Genomic DNA, 16,622 nt, shown 5'->3' on the forward strand with positions numbered 1-16,622 from the left:
TTTTTTTACTCTTTTACTATTCTTTTCTCCCAGATTTCTTCCCTGTGAGTTCTAACCCATTTCCAAAACCCTCTTCTCATGATACCACCTCCACATATCTGCCATGCCTGAAGCAATCACTCTTTTCCCAAGGCACCTTCTCTCAGTGGTGTAGCATTATTTTCTCTCTCATTTTGGAAAGTCTTGTCCACTATCTTATTTCCTGACAAGATCGACATTTCCCAATGCCAGAAACATTGACTTCTGTCTCTGGTTCACTGTATCCTCTAGTCAGTGGGTTTGGGTTATTCTTTTCCTAATTGTGACTGAGAATCGGGTCACCACATGAATAGGTGCAAGTCTCTGGACTAGGCAAAAGAAACATGATGGTGGTGTTTTGTGTTTTGTTTGTTTTGTTTAGCTCCAAGTTTTCAACTTTGAAGTTCATCCTGACTAGATCTATTGTGCCCCCTTTCAACACTTCCTTCTTAACACCTGGCAGGTTTAATTAAAATTAATTTCACGATTTCCCCCTTTTTAGCCAACTTTGGTATTTGCAATCTGTTGTCTGACAAGTTCACATGGCATATCTTTTTGTTAAATATTTCACACATACGGAAATGCATATTTGTAATGCTTGAATTATTCAGAAAGTAGATAGCTCTAAGAAAAAAAAAATGAAAATAACTTGTCTTCAATTGGATGAAGGTTCCCAAGGCTCACAAGATTTATACCTAATTCTGTTTATAAAACTTTCACACATTTGTAATTCTGAAATAATGAATGTTTTTCTGAATACCGTATTTTCGTTTCATAAAATAGCGTGGAGAGATTTATAGGAGAATGAAGATTCTGGAGAAGGTAACTCAAGAATTTATTTATAGCTTGCTTGTTCCAGAGGGAATGTAAGGAGCTTATAAGATGCACGAAGTATGACAGGTTCTCATAAATTAAAAACAGGACCAACAATAAAAGAAAAACAAGGGCTGGGAGCAAAGTAGAGTTGGGGTTAGGCAGAAATGCCCAACAAAATGTGTGAATGGGTCACATATTTGGCTCTGAGATTTTTAGCATTCAGTTCGAAATGGGAAATTTGAGGTTAATATTCACTCATCTGAATTCATGCTATAACAATTTTTTTTTTTTTTTTTTTTTTTTTTTTTCCCTGTCTTTTTGCAAATGGGTTAAGATGACCAATTACTGGTTATAGAGGAAATCTACCCTGTGGGTTTAGGCAGAGTTATAGCGAGCTGAATGCTTCTCCCGTTGGATCTCTAATGAGCCAGGCCACTTCCCTCATTGTTCCATTGTGTCATAAGGCTCTGCTTTGGCTCTTTGTCCTGACCCTGTGCTCTGGGTCTGCAGAGCTTGCTGGAAGTACCTTCCAGCTGAGCATGCGTTCTCTGTTCTTTTCTACCTTCCATTCTGGTCCATTAGTGCACGTTCTTGCTTCTTTACTGCCCACCTCAACAAACCCCTGTTGGCTAATTCTGCAGCATGTCTCTCAAGCCTACTTATTGACTGCAGTTCCCCACCACCTGGGGACTATAAGGTCCTTGAAGGCAGAGGCCATGGCTGTTCTCATGACTGTATATCCAGACTCTCATACAATGTCTGGTGTACCATGTGTCTGCAACAAGTGTGCCAATTGGATGAACTCATCTGGAGGTGGTATCAGTTGAGTTAATTGTCTGGGAACAAAATGAGCATTCATTCACCAGTTCCCCATTTGAATATCTTCTATATGCCAGTCTTTGTGAGAGGTGATGCTCCCCACAGGGTGACTGAATTCAAGGCAAGAAGGCTGATGTGTAAACTGGACATTGTTTTAGACTGTGATAAGTGCTGTGAGAGGAGAGGTAAGCTCTCCCCAGGAAGGCTTGGATAAGTGCACACCAGGAGGCTGTTTGAACTGAGCCCTGGAACGTGATCAGTTACAGGCTGCACATGCCCAGGCATGGAGAGGTCAGACACCCAGCAGGTCTGAGGCACTGAGGAGCCAAGGGAAAATGCTCTGGGTTTCGAACTGGGTTCTGAACTCACATTGCTTTCATTTGAAGAGGATGGGTTGCTTCAAGGTTCCTATTATTAAGCCATGGTCTTCCCAGGAGGAGGGGGATAAGAGAGGGTCGTAGGGAAGGTTGTATGATCAAAACATATTATATGCGTGTATGAAAATGTCGTATTAATTCCCATTAATTTGTACAATTAATATGTGCTAATAATAACAATAACATTGAGTTCCTAGTATAATATAATATAATACAATATCTGGTATAAGCTGCACCTATGATGCCAAGTCCACCTTATCCATGGAGGCTCCTCGAGTTGATTCCCAACACTACCTGCCTGCTTTGCCCACTCGGGCAATGGCTGCTACATGTGGCAGCTTTTTGCCCTCTCCTTTGGTGGCTTGAGTTTCCTTCCTCTGTCTTGGCTACCTTCTCTCTGGCAAACAGTATTCTGGGAATTGTGCCAATGGCAAGGGGATCTGAAATTCCTTGGACCTGGAAAACCCACTTCCTATTTTCTCTCTGTTGTGACATTTAATGTAAAACACAGGAAAATTTGCTTGTTGCTGTGGTTTTGTGTCTAATAGCATTTGGGTTACCAGTTCACATTTGAAAATCACCTAATGACATATTTGATTTATTTAGCAAATTCATCTGAGCAATGGGTATAATTATGAGGTTTGAAAGAACATTTACAAGGCAGTGGAAGTATACCTGGCACATAGCAAGTGCCTTATAAATAGTAATTCATTTAACTTTCATAATTACTCTGATATACATACTACTGCTGCTGCTGCTGCTACTACTACTATTATTATTTCCATTTTAATGATGTAGAAACTAATGCATAGAGAGATTAAGTAAATTTTCCAAAATCATGCAGCTAGTTCATGGTGGATTGACACCCACAGAAGCTGATTAGGGAACTTGTTCTCTTAGCCATTTATATAGTGCTACCTCAAGTATCCATGGCCTCTTGTTTTGTGACTTGTAGTTTGACTGACTGAACTGAGGTAGAAAGGTTAAGTTTTACCTGATGGAATGTTTGCTGTTTTGTTTGTAGTGCTTATATTGAACCCAGAGCCTCTTGAGTGATAAGCAAGTGCTCTACCACTGAGCCACGCTCCTGCCCTTTTTATTAATATTTTGAAAATTCAACTGTGATTGGTGTATGAAGAAGGATTTTTTTTTTTTTAAGCTAGTATAAAACAATGTCCTTTTTAGAATGTATTTTTCTAGAAGATGAGCACCTTTTGGGAAGTCCAGGAATATTCTCTTTGGATATGGAAATAATGTTTTCATGTTGATTTCTATCAACTTTCTCAGTAGAATAAGACAACAAGTGCAACATATTATAGTCTTGTTTTGTGATTATATAGAATGTAATCATTTATTGAAAATATGTCTTTCATTTTGTTCTATTACCCTCTGTTCACCTCATTTGTAATAATTAATTGTAGAACAACCTTCACTTGTACTTTAGAAAGACAGGATATTTATCCATACCATGCTTCATTTTATGTGGTACCAGAAACAAATCTTGGGGTAATATCAAATATAGGTAAGTATTGGTAAAAGAGACTATTTGAATACTGATAACTTGACTACTTATTATATGTGTCACTCACCAGTTCATATGGTTAATGGAGACATAGTCTAACTGTTGTAGTTAAACAAATTTTCTTTCTTTCTCTTTTATACTAGGGTTTTAACCCATGTTGCTTTACCACTGAGCAATATCCCCAGTCCTTTTTAAAAGTTTAAAATTTTGAGGTGGGGTCTTGCTAAGTTGCTCAGGCTGGCTTTGAATTTGCAATCCTCTTGCCTCAGCTCTTGAGTCACTGGATGTCATTGCACCTGGCCAAATTTTATTTTTCTTATGATGAATTCTATAGGCATTTTAATGACTTTCATAAATACTATTGGATGTTCAGACTGATTAAAAGCAATAGATTCTCACTTTTCAAGACATCCTCACTAGCTGGTAAGCAGTGTGTATACTTGGCTAATGTGGAAGATGGAATGAGTATGTGGTGACTCATTCTCAGCCTGGGCACACCATGCTATGCCAGAGTGGTCTCCCTGGACCCAGACACTCTCTAGGCACACAGCTGAAGCACACAAGAAGCTTCGAAATGCCCTGATGCCCAGGCCTCACCTCAGAACTGTGACCCCCAGCATTGCACTAAGTGCCAGGGAAACAGCATTAAACAAAAATGAACCAGTTTCTGACATTAAAAGCAAGGGAGACTGAAAATAATTAGTAACCATAAGATTATGACAAGTAGGGTTGTAAGCTATGAAGAAAAATAGTGAAAGGTGGAGAGTAAATATTTAAGTCAAAGACACGCAACTCTCAGCAAACCCCTCCAGTTAACAGGGCTGTCTGTCATCTTACTTATTGGCCTGGAAAAAACTTGTGCTCTTTGACCTCCCCTCTGCCTCCCCCCATTTTGTTACTTTCTTTATCCTGTGCTGAATTGTGATCCTCACGTACTCTGTGCTTCTATTTCTGTAGCTTCCAGCCATTAACTTTGATAGTGCCCAAAATAGCATGACGAAGTCTGAGCCCGCCATCAAGGCGGGTGGACACAGAGCTCGAGGTCAGTGGCATGAGTCCACAGAAGCTGTCGAACTTGAAAATTTTAGGTAAGAAATCTGTGCCTCCAGCAACCCGTTCTCCTTAGCTTAGTAATGTTTATAACAGGAGCTGCCATTTAAAACCTGTTTCCAAATTTACCATGGAGATTCTCGGTTTAATAGTCTTAGTTAGAGCTTAAACCATTCCCAGAAGTAATGCATAAACAATAGGCTTAATGGTCACAGGTGGAACTGACCTGGGAGTTTCAGGACACTGTGCTGACTTACATTTGGCATTTCCTTAACAAGGAAGCGGTTCCAGGATGTGACCTGGCTAGGCCGATTCAGAGCTTTGCTTAGTCTTTGGTCAGTCTACACATCTTTCCAGTAATGAGAATAAACAAAAGAATCTCTTGCCGTGAACAGATGTGGTGGCTAAAGAATGTGGTAGTCAAAGCAACCAGGTTTTCAGTTGCAGATATAGCACCTCACCTGTAACAGTGCAGGTGTCAGCCCTGTTGATTTCCGTTGCCATGTAGACCTTCTGGAAGCTGCCCATTCTCATGGGCCACTCCCCTTCCAGGAGCTGGTTCTCTCAGTTCTACAATGTGCTTAGGTCATTTGGCACCAGATACCATGTAAATAATGAATGGCATGAAATATTGATATGAATATTGTAGAATGACCGTTTACTTTTTGGGGCCTAGATTGATTGATTGATTTCCTGTCACTTGATGAACTTAGTTAGTCCAGAAATCCACATGACATTACATGAGTTCATATTTTAAAAATATATCTTCAGAGAGGAACAGTAAATTCTTGTTGCTCCATATCTAGTTTACCTGTGTCCATGTACTAAGAAACCATTTTAGCCCTCCCCTGGCTAGGGTGGGAACACACAGCAGGCTAAAGGCATCTAAAAGACTACAAAGGTGGATTGTTACAAATGACAACATAAAGACATAGAACGTGCCTTCAAGGGGGTGTATTCATGTAATTCCAACTAATTTGGCCTAGATCTTAAAAACAGCCTGTTTTAATATGCACCAAAATATTACATATTCTGCAGCCATGTGATCCTTTTGTGTACGCTTTTATCCTCTTCTAGGGTTAAATGTGATGGGGCTATTTTTAACCTCTCTGATGTTTGCTGTCACATCAGCTAAAAGAACCTAAAGTCTGAATGTTTCCAAAACTGCGTTAAATGCACACACAAACATCAAACATAAGCAATAACAATCAAGCCATCACTATGACTGATGGAGTAAAGACTTACTAAATCTCTATTATCTGCAAGAAAGTGCTTGTGACTGCCACTGGTGTTGACAGCTAAAGTGGCTGGTGGGATTGAGGGTGGGAGGAAAGAGAATGGAAGGGAGTCTTGTTTGCCTGCTGCAATCTGTCTAGATAATGACCCCAGACATTCTTCCTCTCCATATGCCCTTTTCTCCCCTCTGACCAATTTTAGCCATTAAGTATTCGTAGGGAATAATTTAATTAATATGGTAAGATGAAAGGCATGTGCTTGACTATAATTGTCACCATAAACTGAACAATTGAATTTCTAGTTCCTATCTTGCCTTTAGCAGTGTTAAACCTTAAGAATTCTTCAGTATTTGCCTTGAATATACATGGTATTTGTGTGCATTGGTAACTTTAAGCCTAAGTCATTTTTATTACAAAATGCTCTTCTGTTTGTTTCATCTCAGTATAAACTACAAGAATGAAAGGAATTTCAGCAAACATCCCCAGCATGTGTTATTTCAGGAGATCTTTACGGCCTTGGTGAAAAATAGACTCATATGCAGGTAAGACTGTCCTTGGAAAGGTAGTCTGTTACCCAAGAAAGGCATATTTCCTATGTCTCCTACATAGAATGTGAATTGAAGCAACTTACAGGAAAGTAATTAGAGAATGAAATAGAGCAAAGGCCATTTAGAAGTAGGCAATTAAGTCGGTGTTGCCTTTGATCTCATTCTTTCTCTCGGATTAGGTACTGAATCTAGCTGAGTTTGATGACAGGTAAAGTAAAGTGGGAAGACACTCAAAGTTACACTGGTTTTCCTTAATTTCCTTATTTTGAGTTTGGATGCCCAAGGAGGAGTTCATTGTGGGGTCCTGAAGGAGACAGTGGGTGACACCATGGATGACATCCTTCAGGTACACTTTTGCAGTTCGGACAATGACTGATTAAAGGGACTGCCCCAGCCTTGACCTTGAGGAAAGAAAGGATAAGTGTGCACCATCCAGCCACAGCCCCCTGAAGACACTGATTCTCAGGACCAAAGCAAATGCTGCCCCCTTTGTTCTTAGACCGGTTCTAACACAGGTGTGGTGGCTGGGACTGCAGATGAAGGGTCAGTTAACACATATTCTAGATACTCTCTTGCAAATATCAGGGCTTTCAGGGAGCCATCAGCTGGCACTGGAGTGCTGTCAGATTGAATTTTTTACCATTCTGAGATGCTCACAGGAGAGCTGGTTATTCGTAAAGGAGGCTCCCCGCATCCAGTCAGAGTTGGACCTGCCCTTTGGTCTTCCCAGAAGATCAACTAAAAAGGCATCAACTAAAAAGATGCTGATGAAGAAACTTAAATCTTCTTCATCATTTTGGGATTTGGCAATATCTGAATTCTGTCTTAGTGAGAAGGAGAACAATTACCCCTATTAGGAAAAATAAAAATAGGAGTATTAATAATTTAATGCCTGGATCAAAATAACACTCTGACTTTGCCCTGCGTGCAATAGCTGATTTTAAGGAGAACTGTGTCCAGATGGGTTCTCCGTGGCGAACCAGCTACTAAATACGTGACTAAGTGGTGGCCTTGTGACTTGATCTTTGGATGGGGTCATTTAGTGTTGCATATTGAAGTACTGCACAGTGACTGCCAAGTGCATGGACTTTCCAAGGGATGTCCGTAAGCGATTTGTCAGGTCTGTACTTTGGGGAAGGCAGTAGTTGCAGAAATCATTAGGAGAAATAACCAGGCAAGGGAGAGCATCCACCAATTAAAAAAGATCGTAACAGTTCTGAAGTCAAGATGTCTTATTTTTACTGATTAATGGGGCATCTTAGATTGGATGGGATTACTTTACTGTAATATGAGTAGTCCCTGGAAATCTTCAAACTAGGAAGAGATAATTGTGGATCTCTTTGCCTTCATAGTATGAGAAGGAATTTAGGAATGTTGAACATCAAGAGCATCCTTTTATGTCATCCTTTGGCTGCTGACAGATTGGTGTGTTCAGTTCTAAAAGCAGGGTTGGGTAAAAGATGGCTTTAGTACAAAGGTCTTCCATTGTCCCTCACCTCATGCAACCTCGATAAGATGACCAGGACCATCTTTTTTTTTCCCTTCTAACTTTAGACTTAAAGAAGAATTACATGTTAGGACTTCTTCTGATATGGCTTCCTATTCTCTTCTTTTGTGAACATCGGATTTAGTATTGGATTACTTTTGGATAGAAGGCTTAGATTCCATTAAATCAAATAAATTGGTGATAATCACAAATTACTGTCTGTAAGGGAGGGAAGAAGCAACTGATGAAGGAAGAGAGGGTGAAAATATAAAGATGAATAGATGTGTGGTCTCTTTCTTCCCAGGGACTCAAAGTCTACTCTGGTCAGCAGTACAATTACCCACTATCCCCAAACAAGGGAAAATGTGGTAAACGTATGCGGTTTATATTCAGCACTAAAGGCTGGATGAGATTGGGGGTGGGAACTTGAGTCCTCAGTCCAGTTCCGGTTGTGGACAAGATTGGGCATATTTAAGATGTTAACACCACACAGTCTTGCCCTGAACACATGACTGATTGGGAATTTAGACTCCTCCGCAAAATGTGACCCCTTCTAATTCCTCCCAGTTGATGTGGTGGTGTTTCTCTTCTATGTCACTCTCCCCAGCTACAGTCCCCCTCCCCTCCTCCACACTGGTGAACACCTCCTTTCTAGGTTCTTTTCCTCAGATTGACCTGTGATTACTCCCCCATTCTCAGAAATGAAGCTGCCAAGTGGCATCTGAAACAAGACAGGACTTGTTAATCCAGAGTCAGATAAGGTAACAGTGCAAATGCCTCATGGTAAATCTGAAAGGGCAAGGGAAAGTCCCGCCCCTGAACCTGAGGTTGCACAATGCTAGCTAGCCTTGATGCATGGCAGGACATGGAAAGAAATTTTAATCTTCCAATTTGTCTTTCTGCCATAATATCATTTGTCTATAGTACATCCTGTTATTTATAAATACATTCACACTTTTCCTTCTCATCTGCCTGAACAGGAAAATATAAAGGGTGCCTGGGTTCCAGGACCAGGTTGTTATAAGGTTGCCTAGGGAAGTAAAGGTTGTCACAACATTGACATATTCTCTAATAACTGGCCGCTGAGAAAATTGACCTCTGTGTGAATAGCTCTTCTATGTATCTGCTGGTCTGTGTTCTCTCTTCATTGATTTTATCCTTTGCTGAATGCGGATTCTGTGATACAATGCAAATATAATTTAACTTGTAAAGTGAACTTGCACATCTGGCTAAGGATGTAGAATTTCTTGAAGTTATTGAAAGTGATGGTGCTGAACTGATAGAATCCAAAAAGTCCAGCCCTGGTAGAGTTATGCCACTTGACAATCAGAGAAGAGGACATTAATAAGGGCCATGATAAGATGGAACTTTAAGAGTCTGTTTAGAGTAACCAAGATTAGGAGGGACCTTTTCTGTTTATCTCTCTTTTGCTCTAAGCTTCACAACCGTAAATGTAAATAGGAAGAAAATAAGTTTTAAGAACCTAGGATCTGGGCTGGGGAGATAGCTCAGTCGGCAGAGTGCTTGCCTCGCAAACACAAGGCCCTGGGTTTGATCCCCAGCACTGCAAACAAACAAACAAACAAACAAACAAAAAACCCTAGGATCTCATGTAGTCCTTGAGCAAATAATGATGCCTCTGCTTCTTTAAGCTAACTTGGAGAAAATGCCTAGTTCTTAAATTTTATTTCTCATGCTATTTAGAGTCTGTCCTGCACTTAAAGTGCACACACACACACACACACACACATGTGCACAGGTGTGTGCAAAAGGCTCAACCTTATAGAGGTGGGATGGACTCTGAAGAAATTCAGTCTGTATCATTGGATAGATGAGGGAGTTGAGAAGCTAAGTCCAAGGTCCTGAGGCAAAATTTTGGCTGGTACTCTTTATTCCTATGCCTTGCTGGTTCTTTGGTTTTCTTTCTTTCTTTCTTTCTTTCTTTCTTTCTTTCTTTCTTTCTTTCTTTCTTTCTTTCTTTCTTTCTTTCTTTCTTTCTTTCTTTCTTTCTTTCTGTGCAAACAATTTTAACTGTGTAGTTAAAAATCAATGACCACTCTTAATTAGAACATTTCAATATAATGAAAATTGTGATACACTAACGAAAGCACATTTGAAAAATGTTTTGAGTTTGCTAAGCATGTTCACTCTTTCCTACTGCTTGCTGTTGCTTCTTACAAAACTCATCTGCTTTGATGTCTAATAGGCATGAAATGAAAATGTTTCCACCTTCCCAAGATGAGAACTGCCTGTTCTTGGGCCAGAGGTGACCACCGGAGCCAGTTACAAACTTGGCCAAAGGAATACACCAGTTTCTTATCAGTATGCGAGCTTCTGAGAGCCAGGCAGGGACAGTCACATTCCAGGAACTACAGTTCCAGCTGAAAATTAGCTGAAATCTAAAGACTCAGTGAAAGTCCGCCTATCGCTCTGCTCCCCCTCAGCTTCACTCAGAGAAGCTGAACCTTCTAAGGACACACTTCCTTTGTAAATGCATCCTTTGTTTTATACATTGATTGGTAGACTCCTCCCTCTCTGGACCTCTCAACAGTAACATGCCTAAATCAGGACTTTTTGATTTTTCTCTTGACCCATGAGAAAGCCTAAGCTTCAGTGCTCCCCACCTACTTAACCTAGTCCAAGCTGCCATCGTCTCTTGCTTGGACCATTGCAGTAGGCTAACCAGGTTCTCTGCTTTTGATGCTTGACTCTCTTAGACTCTGTTCTCAACAGTGCGTCTAGAAAGATCCTTTTAAAATCTATCAGATTATGTGAGTCTTCTGCTCAAGGCCTTTCAGTAACTTCCCAGAATAAAAATCCCAAATCCCAGCTCCTCTTCTACAAAGCCCTGCATGTTCTGGCTCCTGCTATCTCTCTGACCTCAACTCTATTTTTGTTCACTCTGCTTCTGTCCCATCAACTTCCTTACTATTCTTTGCACAAACTCCAGTGCTCCTGCCTCAGGGACTGTGTACTTAACTGTTCTGCTGTTCCGAACAAAACTTTCACAAGGCTCTTTTCCTCAGTGCAGATGCTAAACTTATCAGAGAACCCTTCTCTGAGTATCCTGAAAAAGCACCCCTAGTACTTGACGCACCCTTAACCTTTGTTATTCGTCTCCAGTCGCCACCCAAGGCACATTCTTACTTGTTTCTATTTGTTATTGGTCTTGGTGGGGCAGTCACATAGCTTTGTCCTGGGCTGGACTCCTGGGCTTAGCACAGTGCCTGGCTGATAGCAGGTGAGTAAATACTCATAGGCTCCCTGACGTCTCCAGTCATGCAGCAGAAGGACCTAGAGTCAAATCCCTCCTGCTCAGAATCCTTGCAATTTCAGGGGTCGGATGATCCACTGGATGGGTTTCTCATAGGGTGGGGCACATTCAGGGCTTGGTTTAACGGAAACATAGTGGAAAAACAAAGACCATCCGAGAATAGTGAAACAAGTCTGAGGATTCCTTAAGTAATCATTTGTGAAGAATTTCCTCAGACGTGTTCTTGTTCTTAAGTCTGCTTGTCGGCTTTGATGTGAATTTTACTTTTTCAGCTATCCAAAACAAACAAAACACCAAAAAGCTGATAGAACTCAGACTTATGAAGTTGAGGTGAGATTGATTTTGAAGATGCTTGGGTTCCCCTACCTTTAAACATTGAGTCAAAGGTGGCAGATTGTTTGTGTATGTGCGCTTGAATGAAAACTGTCCCACAACATGAAAAAGGTGTTTATTCTGTGTAGGGGGCCAAAGAGAAGCATGTTAACAATGCAAATTTGGATGGGAACCTCCACCAGTTGCATCGGCACATGGATTCAGTTAACCTCTGGTCACTTGGGGTTCTCGTTCATCTCAGCAGCTGAAGCTTTATTGTATAATGCTACAGCCTCAGGACTGAGTTTCCTGCAGAACTCCCAACCACATATTGGTTTCTTCCACTGTTCAAGGAAGAGAAACCCTGCACACTTTTTCTTTTCAAATGCTGCATCCTTCGTGACCTTTTCCCTTCTCTTTTTATATTGATGGCAGAGAGTGGCATCCGACGTTGACAGTGACATGCCAGGTGGTCCTGGACAAGGGCAGTGGGATCTGATCACGCTGTCATGTATTAATAGTCCTGTGAAAGCAGTGGCATAAGTTCAGTCACAAGAGGGGATAAATATTTGCCCGCTCATGAATTTGCTCCTGTGTAGCTGCTATATTGAGACTCATCCTCCAGGGAAACCCTATCTTTGCCAGCAGAAGAGTTTTTCAGGGCTGCCTCAAAGGACCCCCTCAGGCCACTTTGCCGAATGCGCCTGTTCCCATATTAAATGTGTGCGCAGCCTCTCTCTTCTGTTATGCTCCTGGGTGGGACCCAGGCGGAGGGGCGGGAGGTCAGGAGTGTAGTCTGGGAGTCCAGTCTCATGGCCGTGCCAGGCCACAGGGGCTGATTCAGTGAATCACACCCATCTTTCCAACCTGTCCCAGTTATTTTGTGTCATTCCCTAGTTGTACGGACGTACGTTCCCTAGTCCCCCAACTCTTGGCAAGCAGATGTATGTATCGTCTTACAGAGCGCGCGGTGCCCCTTGAATACCAGCGCTCCACCCCACGGGCGCCAGGTCCTCGTTGGGGGTTAAAAGTGGAGAGCCAAGAAAGGGAGCAACTGCTCCTTCAGAGGTCGGTGCACAGAGGGGAGAAGCCAGAGGGACTCAGACACCAGGAATCCTATTTACATTTACAACAGCAGAGGCCAGAACCATGTAGAAATATTAATAGCTTTGGGCTTCAGTCCCAAAATTGCAAAACAAAACAAAACAAAAAAAGTCATCTGCTTGGAACTGAACTTTCAGCTCTGAAACTGTTCTGGAAAACTATTCTGAAATCTTCATTTATTTACACTCCTTTAGCAGTAAAAATGTAAAATGCTGGAATTTTTTTTTTCCTTGTGTGATTGGGAGGAAATAGAAAAAAAATCCTTTTAATATTTATTTTAATAGGAACACAACGTAGGAAAAGTCATGGACTTTCCACATGAAGATTGTCTATAGCTAATAGGAAAAGTACCAAGTATACACGTATTTGTAGCATGAATCATTTCTTAAAATGTCCCATGGCTTTTCCTCTTAAATAATGAAAAGCCATCAGCATTCAACATCATTAGGTCGCTAGCAGCTGTTGCAACTTGATCATTCTTTCTGTTAGATCTTTGGGATGCAGGATCTTTGCACTATGGTTTGGGCTACATGCCACCTTTAGTTAGCCACAGCATCTGAAAGGGGAGCTTGTCATGTGCCCTCTCCCTATTTATAAAGATGAAACGTATGCTCTTTGTAATAGGAGCCTCCAAATAATCGTATTTTTACAAGTGTTCACACAGATGATTGTTTTAGTTCCAAAATACCCTTCACTTTTGCCACATTTTCCCCAGTGCAGGCTGTGCCTAGTCTGAAGTCGGGATGAACTGTAGTGCAGTGACCAGTGTGACCCTGGATAATGTTGCCTCCTGGTGGTCCTGGGGTTAATTAAGTCCTGCTGGGAGCCTAGGCGGTGGTAGGAACACCTTGCCCTGCATCAGGTTTCTCCTAGGGGCTGTAATCTAGGAGGCTCAGACATTCCTGGGAAGATCAATGTCCTTCCCAGGAGGCAGAAGGAGTGGTGGTGGCTGGGTAAACTCAGTGGGATGGGGGTGGCCCCTCTGGCCACTGTAACCACAGGTCTCATCCACTCACGTTTTAGATGCGTAGGCTTAAGGTGAGAGTTGAATCTCTGAGGACTACAGAGGAGACACAGCTGAATTCCATCCCTAGCAGCTAAGGCTAGGATATAGGACAAGTCAGGCGAAGGCTGGCTGGTGGCTAGAGCTCAAGCAAAGGTTCCACGTGACTGGGGACAGAGCTTTATCGTAACCTTGCTGGATGCAAACCAGCTCAGCTGTGGAGGTGGGAGGAAGTGGAGGAAGTTGACTGTCTGAAGCCATTTTTGTTATCTCCCCCAATTTTGTAATGACTAGTTTGGAGGGCAGCGCAAGACAAGTGTCACCCAGCTGAGCCTGCCTTCCATGGGTGATGCTGGGCAGCACTCACAGTGGCAGGTTCCACTGCATGCAGAGCTCAGCCTGCCAGTCTGACCTCCCCACCTCAGGAGTAGCCTTGCTATGAAGCCACTTCTGCACCAAGCAACCACTACAGTTGCAAATGACCGGCCTCCTGTCACGTTGGAGAACATTTTTCTAATTATTTCTGGGATTCCAATGTTGAAAAGGCTGTTATGGGAAGTATATCAGGCAATGTCCTGTGGTCCATGTGATAGGAGGAGGATCAGCGTGGCTGGGAGTGAGTGAGCAGGGGTCTTGCGGAAGGCGACGGGGTTAGAGGTGTCATGGGAAGGCTAGATCCTGTGGGGCCTGGAGGGGGGGTATGGACTTTAGATTTTAACCTGAGTGAGATGGGAGCTAGTGGAGCGTTTGGGCAGAGGAGTGACGCGTGAATTGACTTGTCGTTTGTAAGGATCACGTTTGGCAGATGGGGGAAGAGTAACGTAGGGATCAAAGGTAGAAGCAAGCATCCCAGGTAGGTGACTTTTGCGATAAGTCAAGCATGAGGGTATGGTGACTTGAACTTGGGTGGTAGTTGGGGAGGTGGTGAGAAGTGGTCAGTTTGCAGAGCAAAGGAGATTTGCTCAAGAATTAGTTGAAGGATGGAGGGAAATAGAGGAAGCAAGAAAACACACCAAGGGTTTTGCTCTGGTCATTTGGAAGACTAGAAGGAGGAGCTCCCAAAGTCAGTTTCAGGCATGCTAACAATCAAACTGAGAGTCAGGAAGCTGCAGGTGCTCATCTCAATCTGGGCTCTGTTGCTACAGTACATTGCACACAAGTGTCCTTGACCAGAACGCGAATGCGAGGTACCTCAAATTCTGCACACTCTGTAGCCTGTGTGGCAACATCGGGAATCAACTGAAAAGTTTTAACATGTTAACTACATTAGCTACCAGCACTATCTGGACCACTGTGTAGCTGAGCCATGAAAGAAATTGCTCATGGTGGTCTGGCAGGACCAGGAAGGACATAGCCCCCCCCCCCCCCCCCCTTCTGAGCTAACCACAGAGCTTATAGACGTGTGGAAATGAAGGACTCAGTATTGACTGGGATTCTCTTGGGTTTAAATTCGTTAAATGAGAGATACCTAAACTGAGACCATATGTGCTTGCCTTAGAAGCACTGGTTTAAGTCAAGGAATTTGTCAGTCCATGCATATTTGAGCAGCTACTGGGTGCAGGGCCCTATGACTTCTGAACTAGGCCAGTGCCTGTTTTTTTTCAAGGATGTAGCAAAATTGCAACTGTCCTTACATTAAAGACCCTTAAAGGGATACGACTAAATCATTTTTGCTAAAGAAACAATTGGAAAACCCTACCACATGCACTTCAGTGGGTACTTACAGAATTTAATGACAGCGAAATAATATTTTGAGTTAAATAGTTCTTTGGAAAACTGATAATGGTATTTTAGATATTGGATGCGTTTCATTTTTAAAGCAAAAGTACAGACCCCCCACCCCGACCCCTCTAAACAGGCCCAGTTTCATTAGTTAATCTCTATACTTGACTTTTAGCAATTATATCTCGCGTGTCTGTCACCATGTGACTCTCAAGTGACTGTTACTTTAATTTCAAAGGCTTCTGATGAGTCTTAATGTAGAAATGTGGGTTGATGTTGGTGCTCTGCCCAGAACCCTCAGGTCCTTGTCCTTTTGGCTTGAGTGCTTCCTGTCCAATAGCCCTGGCACCGCCCTCAATCTCTGTGAGTCTGCTCTGCCTGCAGGCTCAGAAGGTGAGGAGTGCCTGGGAATTTGTTCCCTAGGTCCCTCCCAGCTCTCAGCCAATGGCAGCAGCTTTAGCAGTAAGAAAAAAACACAGTGCCCTTGCCTTGGTGTGGATAACTGGGGGTGGGGTAGGGTGGGGTTTACTGACCCCAGCAAGGTAAGGGGAGGTTCCTGGGAGATTTTTGCACCCCTCTTTGGCTCTCTCCTTCCCCTTCTGGTTCCCCCCACTCTCTTACTGATCTCTCTTGTGAGCATATCCTTAACCATTCGTTTATTCATTTGCGTACACTAATCTTCATTTCAGGGTCTGTTTCTGGGGAAACCGATGTAAGAAAACACCTTGCCACCATGTTTTCAAACTTAGCGTCCAAGTGCCCTGGGGTGATGAGTACTCCCAGGGGCACCAGGGATTTTTAAAAAAAATTTCAAGGAAAACGTAGTGTTATTCAACATCGGTCATGTATACACATCACGAACTTCTCCAGGTAGCTTACGATTTCAACACCAGATCGTACGTACTGCCTTCTTTTAGATGGTGCCTGTCTTTCTGGGGCTGGGTTTCCAGTGGGTGCTCTGATAAAAGCAAGTGCCCTGTGGAAATCAAATGGAGAAGGAAATAAGAATGACAGAGTCCAGTCCAACTCCAGGGCTTGAGAAGTTCTTTAGTGTCCATAGGTGTGCACACCCTGTTGGTACTTAAATGTGGTTATTAAAAATAAAATAAATATTCTCTGAATGTTTGGGTGTTTTTTTCAAATGGACACTAGATTGTTAGGGCACAAATTCTAACTAAGTTGACCCTACTAATTTCTGGAAGTTTTAGATATTTATTTTGGCTGAGAGGTGCCATGAATGAGAAAGTAAGTATGAGTTGGTATTGGGGTCTTCTGTTTCATAGCGATGAACGTGGTTTACATGTATTTTGCATTAATGTGGAATAAGAGTACGAGT

At 42.4% G+C, this 16,622-nt stretch overlaps 1 protein-coding gene across 5 annotated transcripts in view; it reads left to right on the forward strand.

Annotated features, from left to right (window-relative positions):
- NEK10 (NIMA related kinase 10) overlaps positions 1-16,622 on the forward strand; it is a 218,795-nt gene that overhangs the window by 17,969 nt on the left and 184,204 nt on the right. For 2 of the 5 annotated variants that reach the window (XM_079114271.1, XM_079114272.1), the window contains exons 4-5: positions 4,510-4,640; positions 6,281-6,379. The exons of 1 other annotated variant lie outside the window; for it this stretch is intronic. In XM_079114271.1, coding sequence (XP_078970397.1) covers positions 4,510-4,640; positions 6,281-6,379 — 230 coding nt within the window. 2 more of the 5 variants (XM_079114275.1, XM_079114274.1) reach the window with 2 other exon arrangements.

The sequence above is a fragment of the Sciurus vulgaris genome, assembly GCF_902686455.1.
Source record: "Sciurus vulgaris genome assembly, chromosome: 16".
NCBI classification, from domain to species: domain Eukaryota; kingdom Metazoa; phylum Chordata; class Mammalia; order Rodentia; family Sciuridae; genus Sciurus; species Sciurus vulgaris.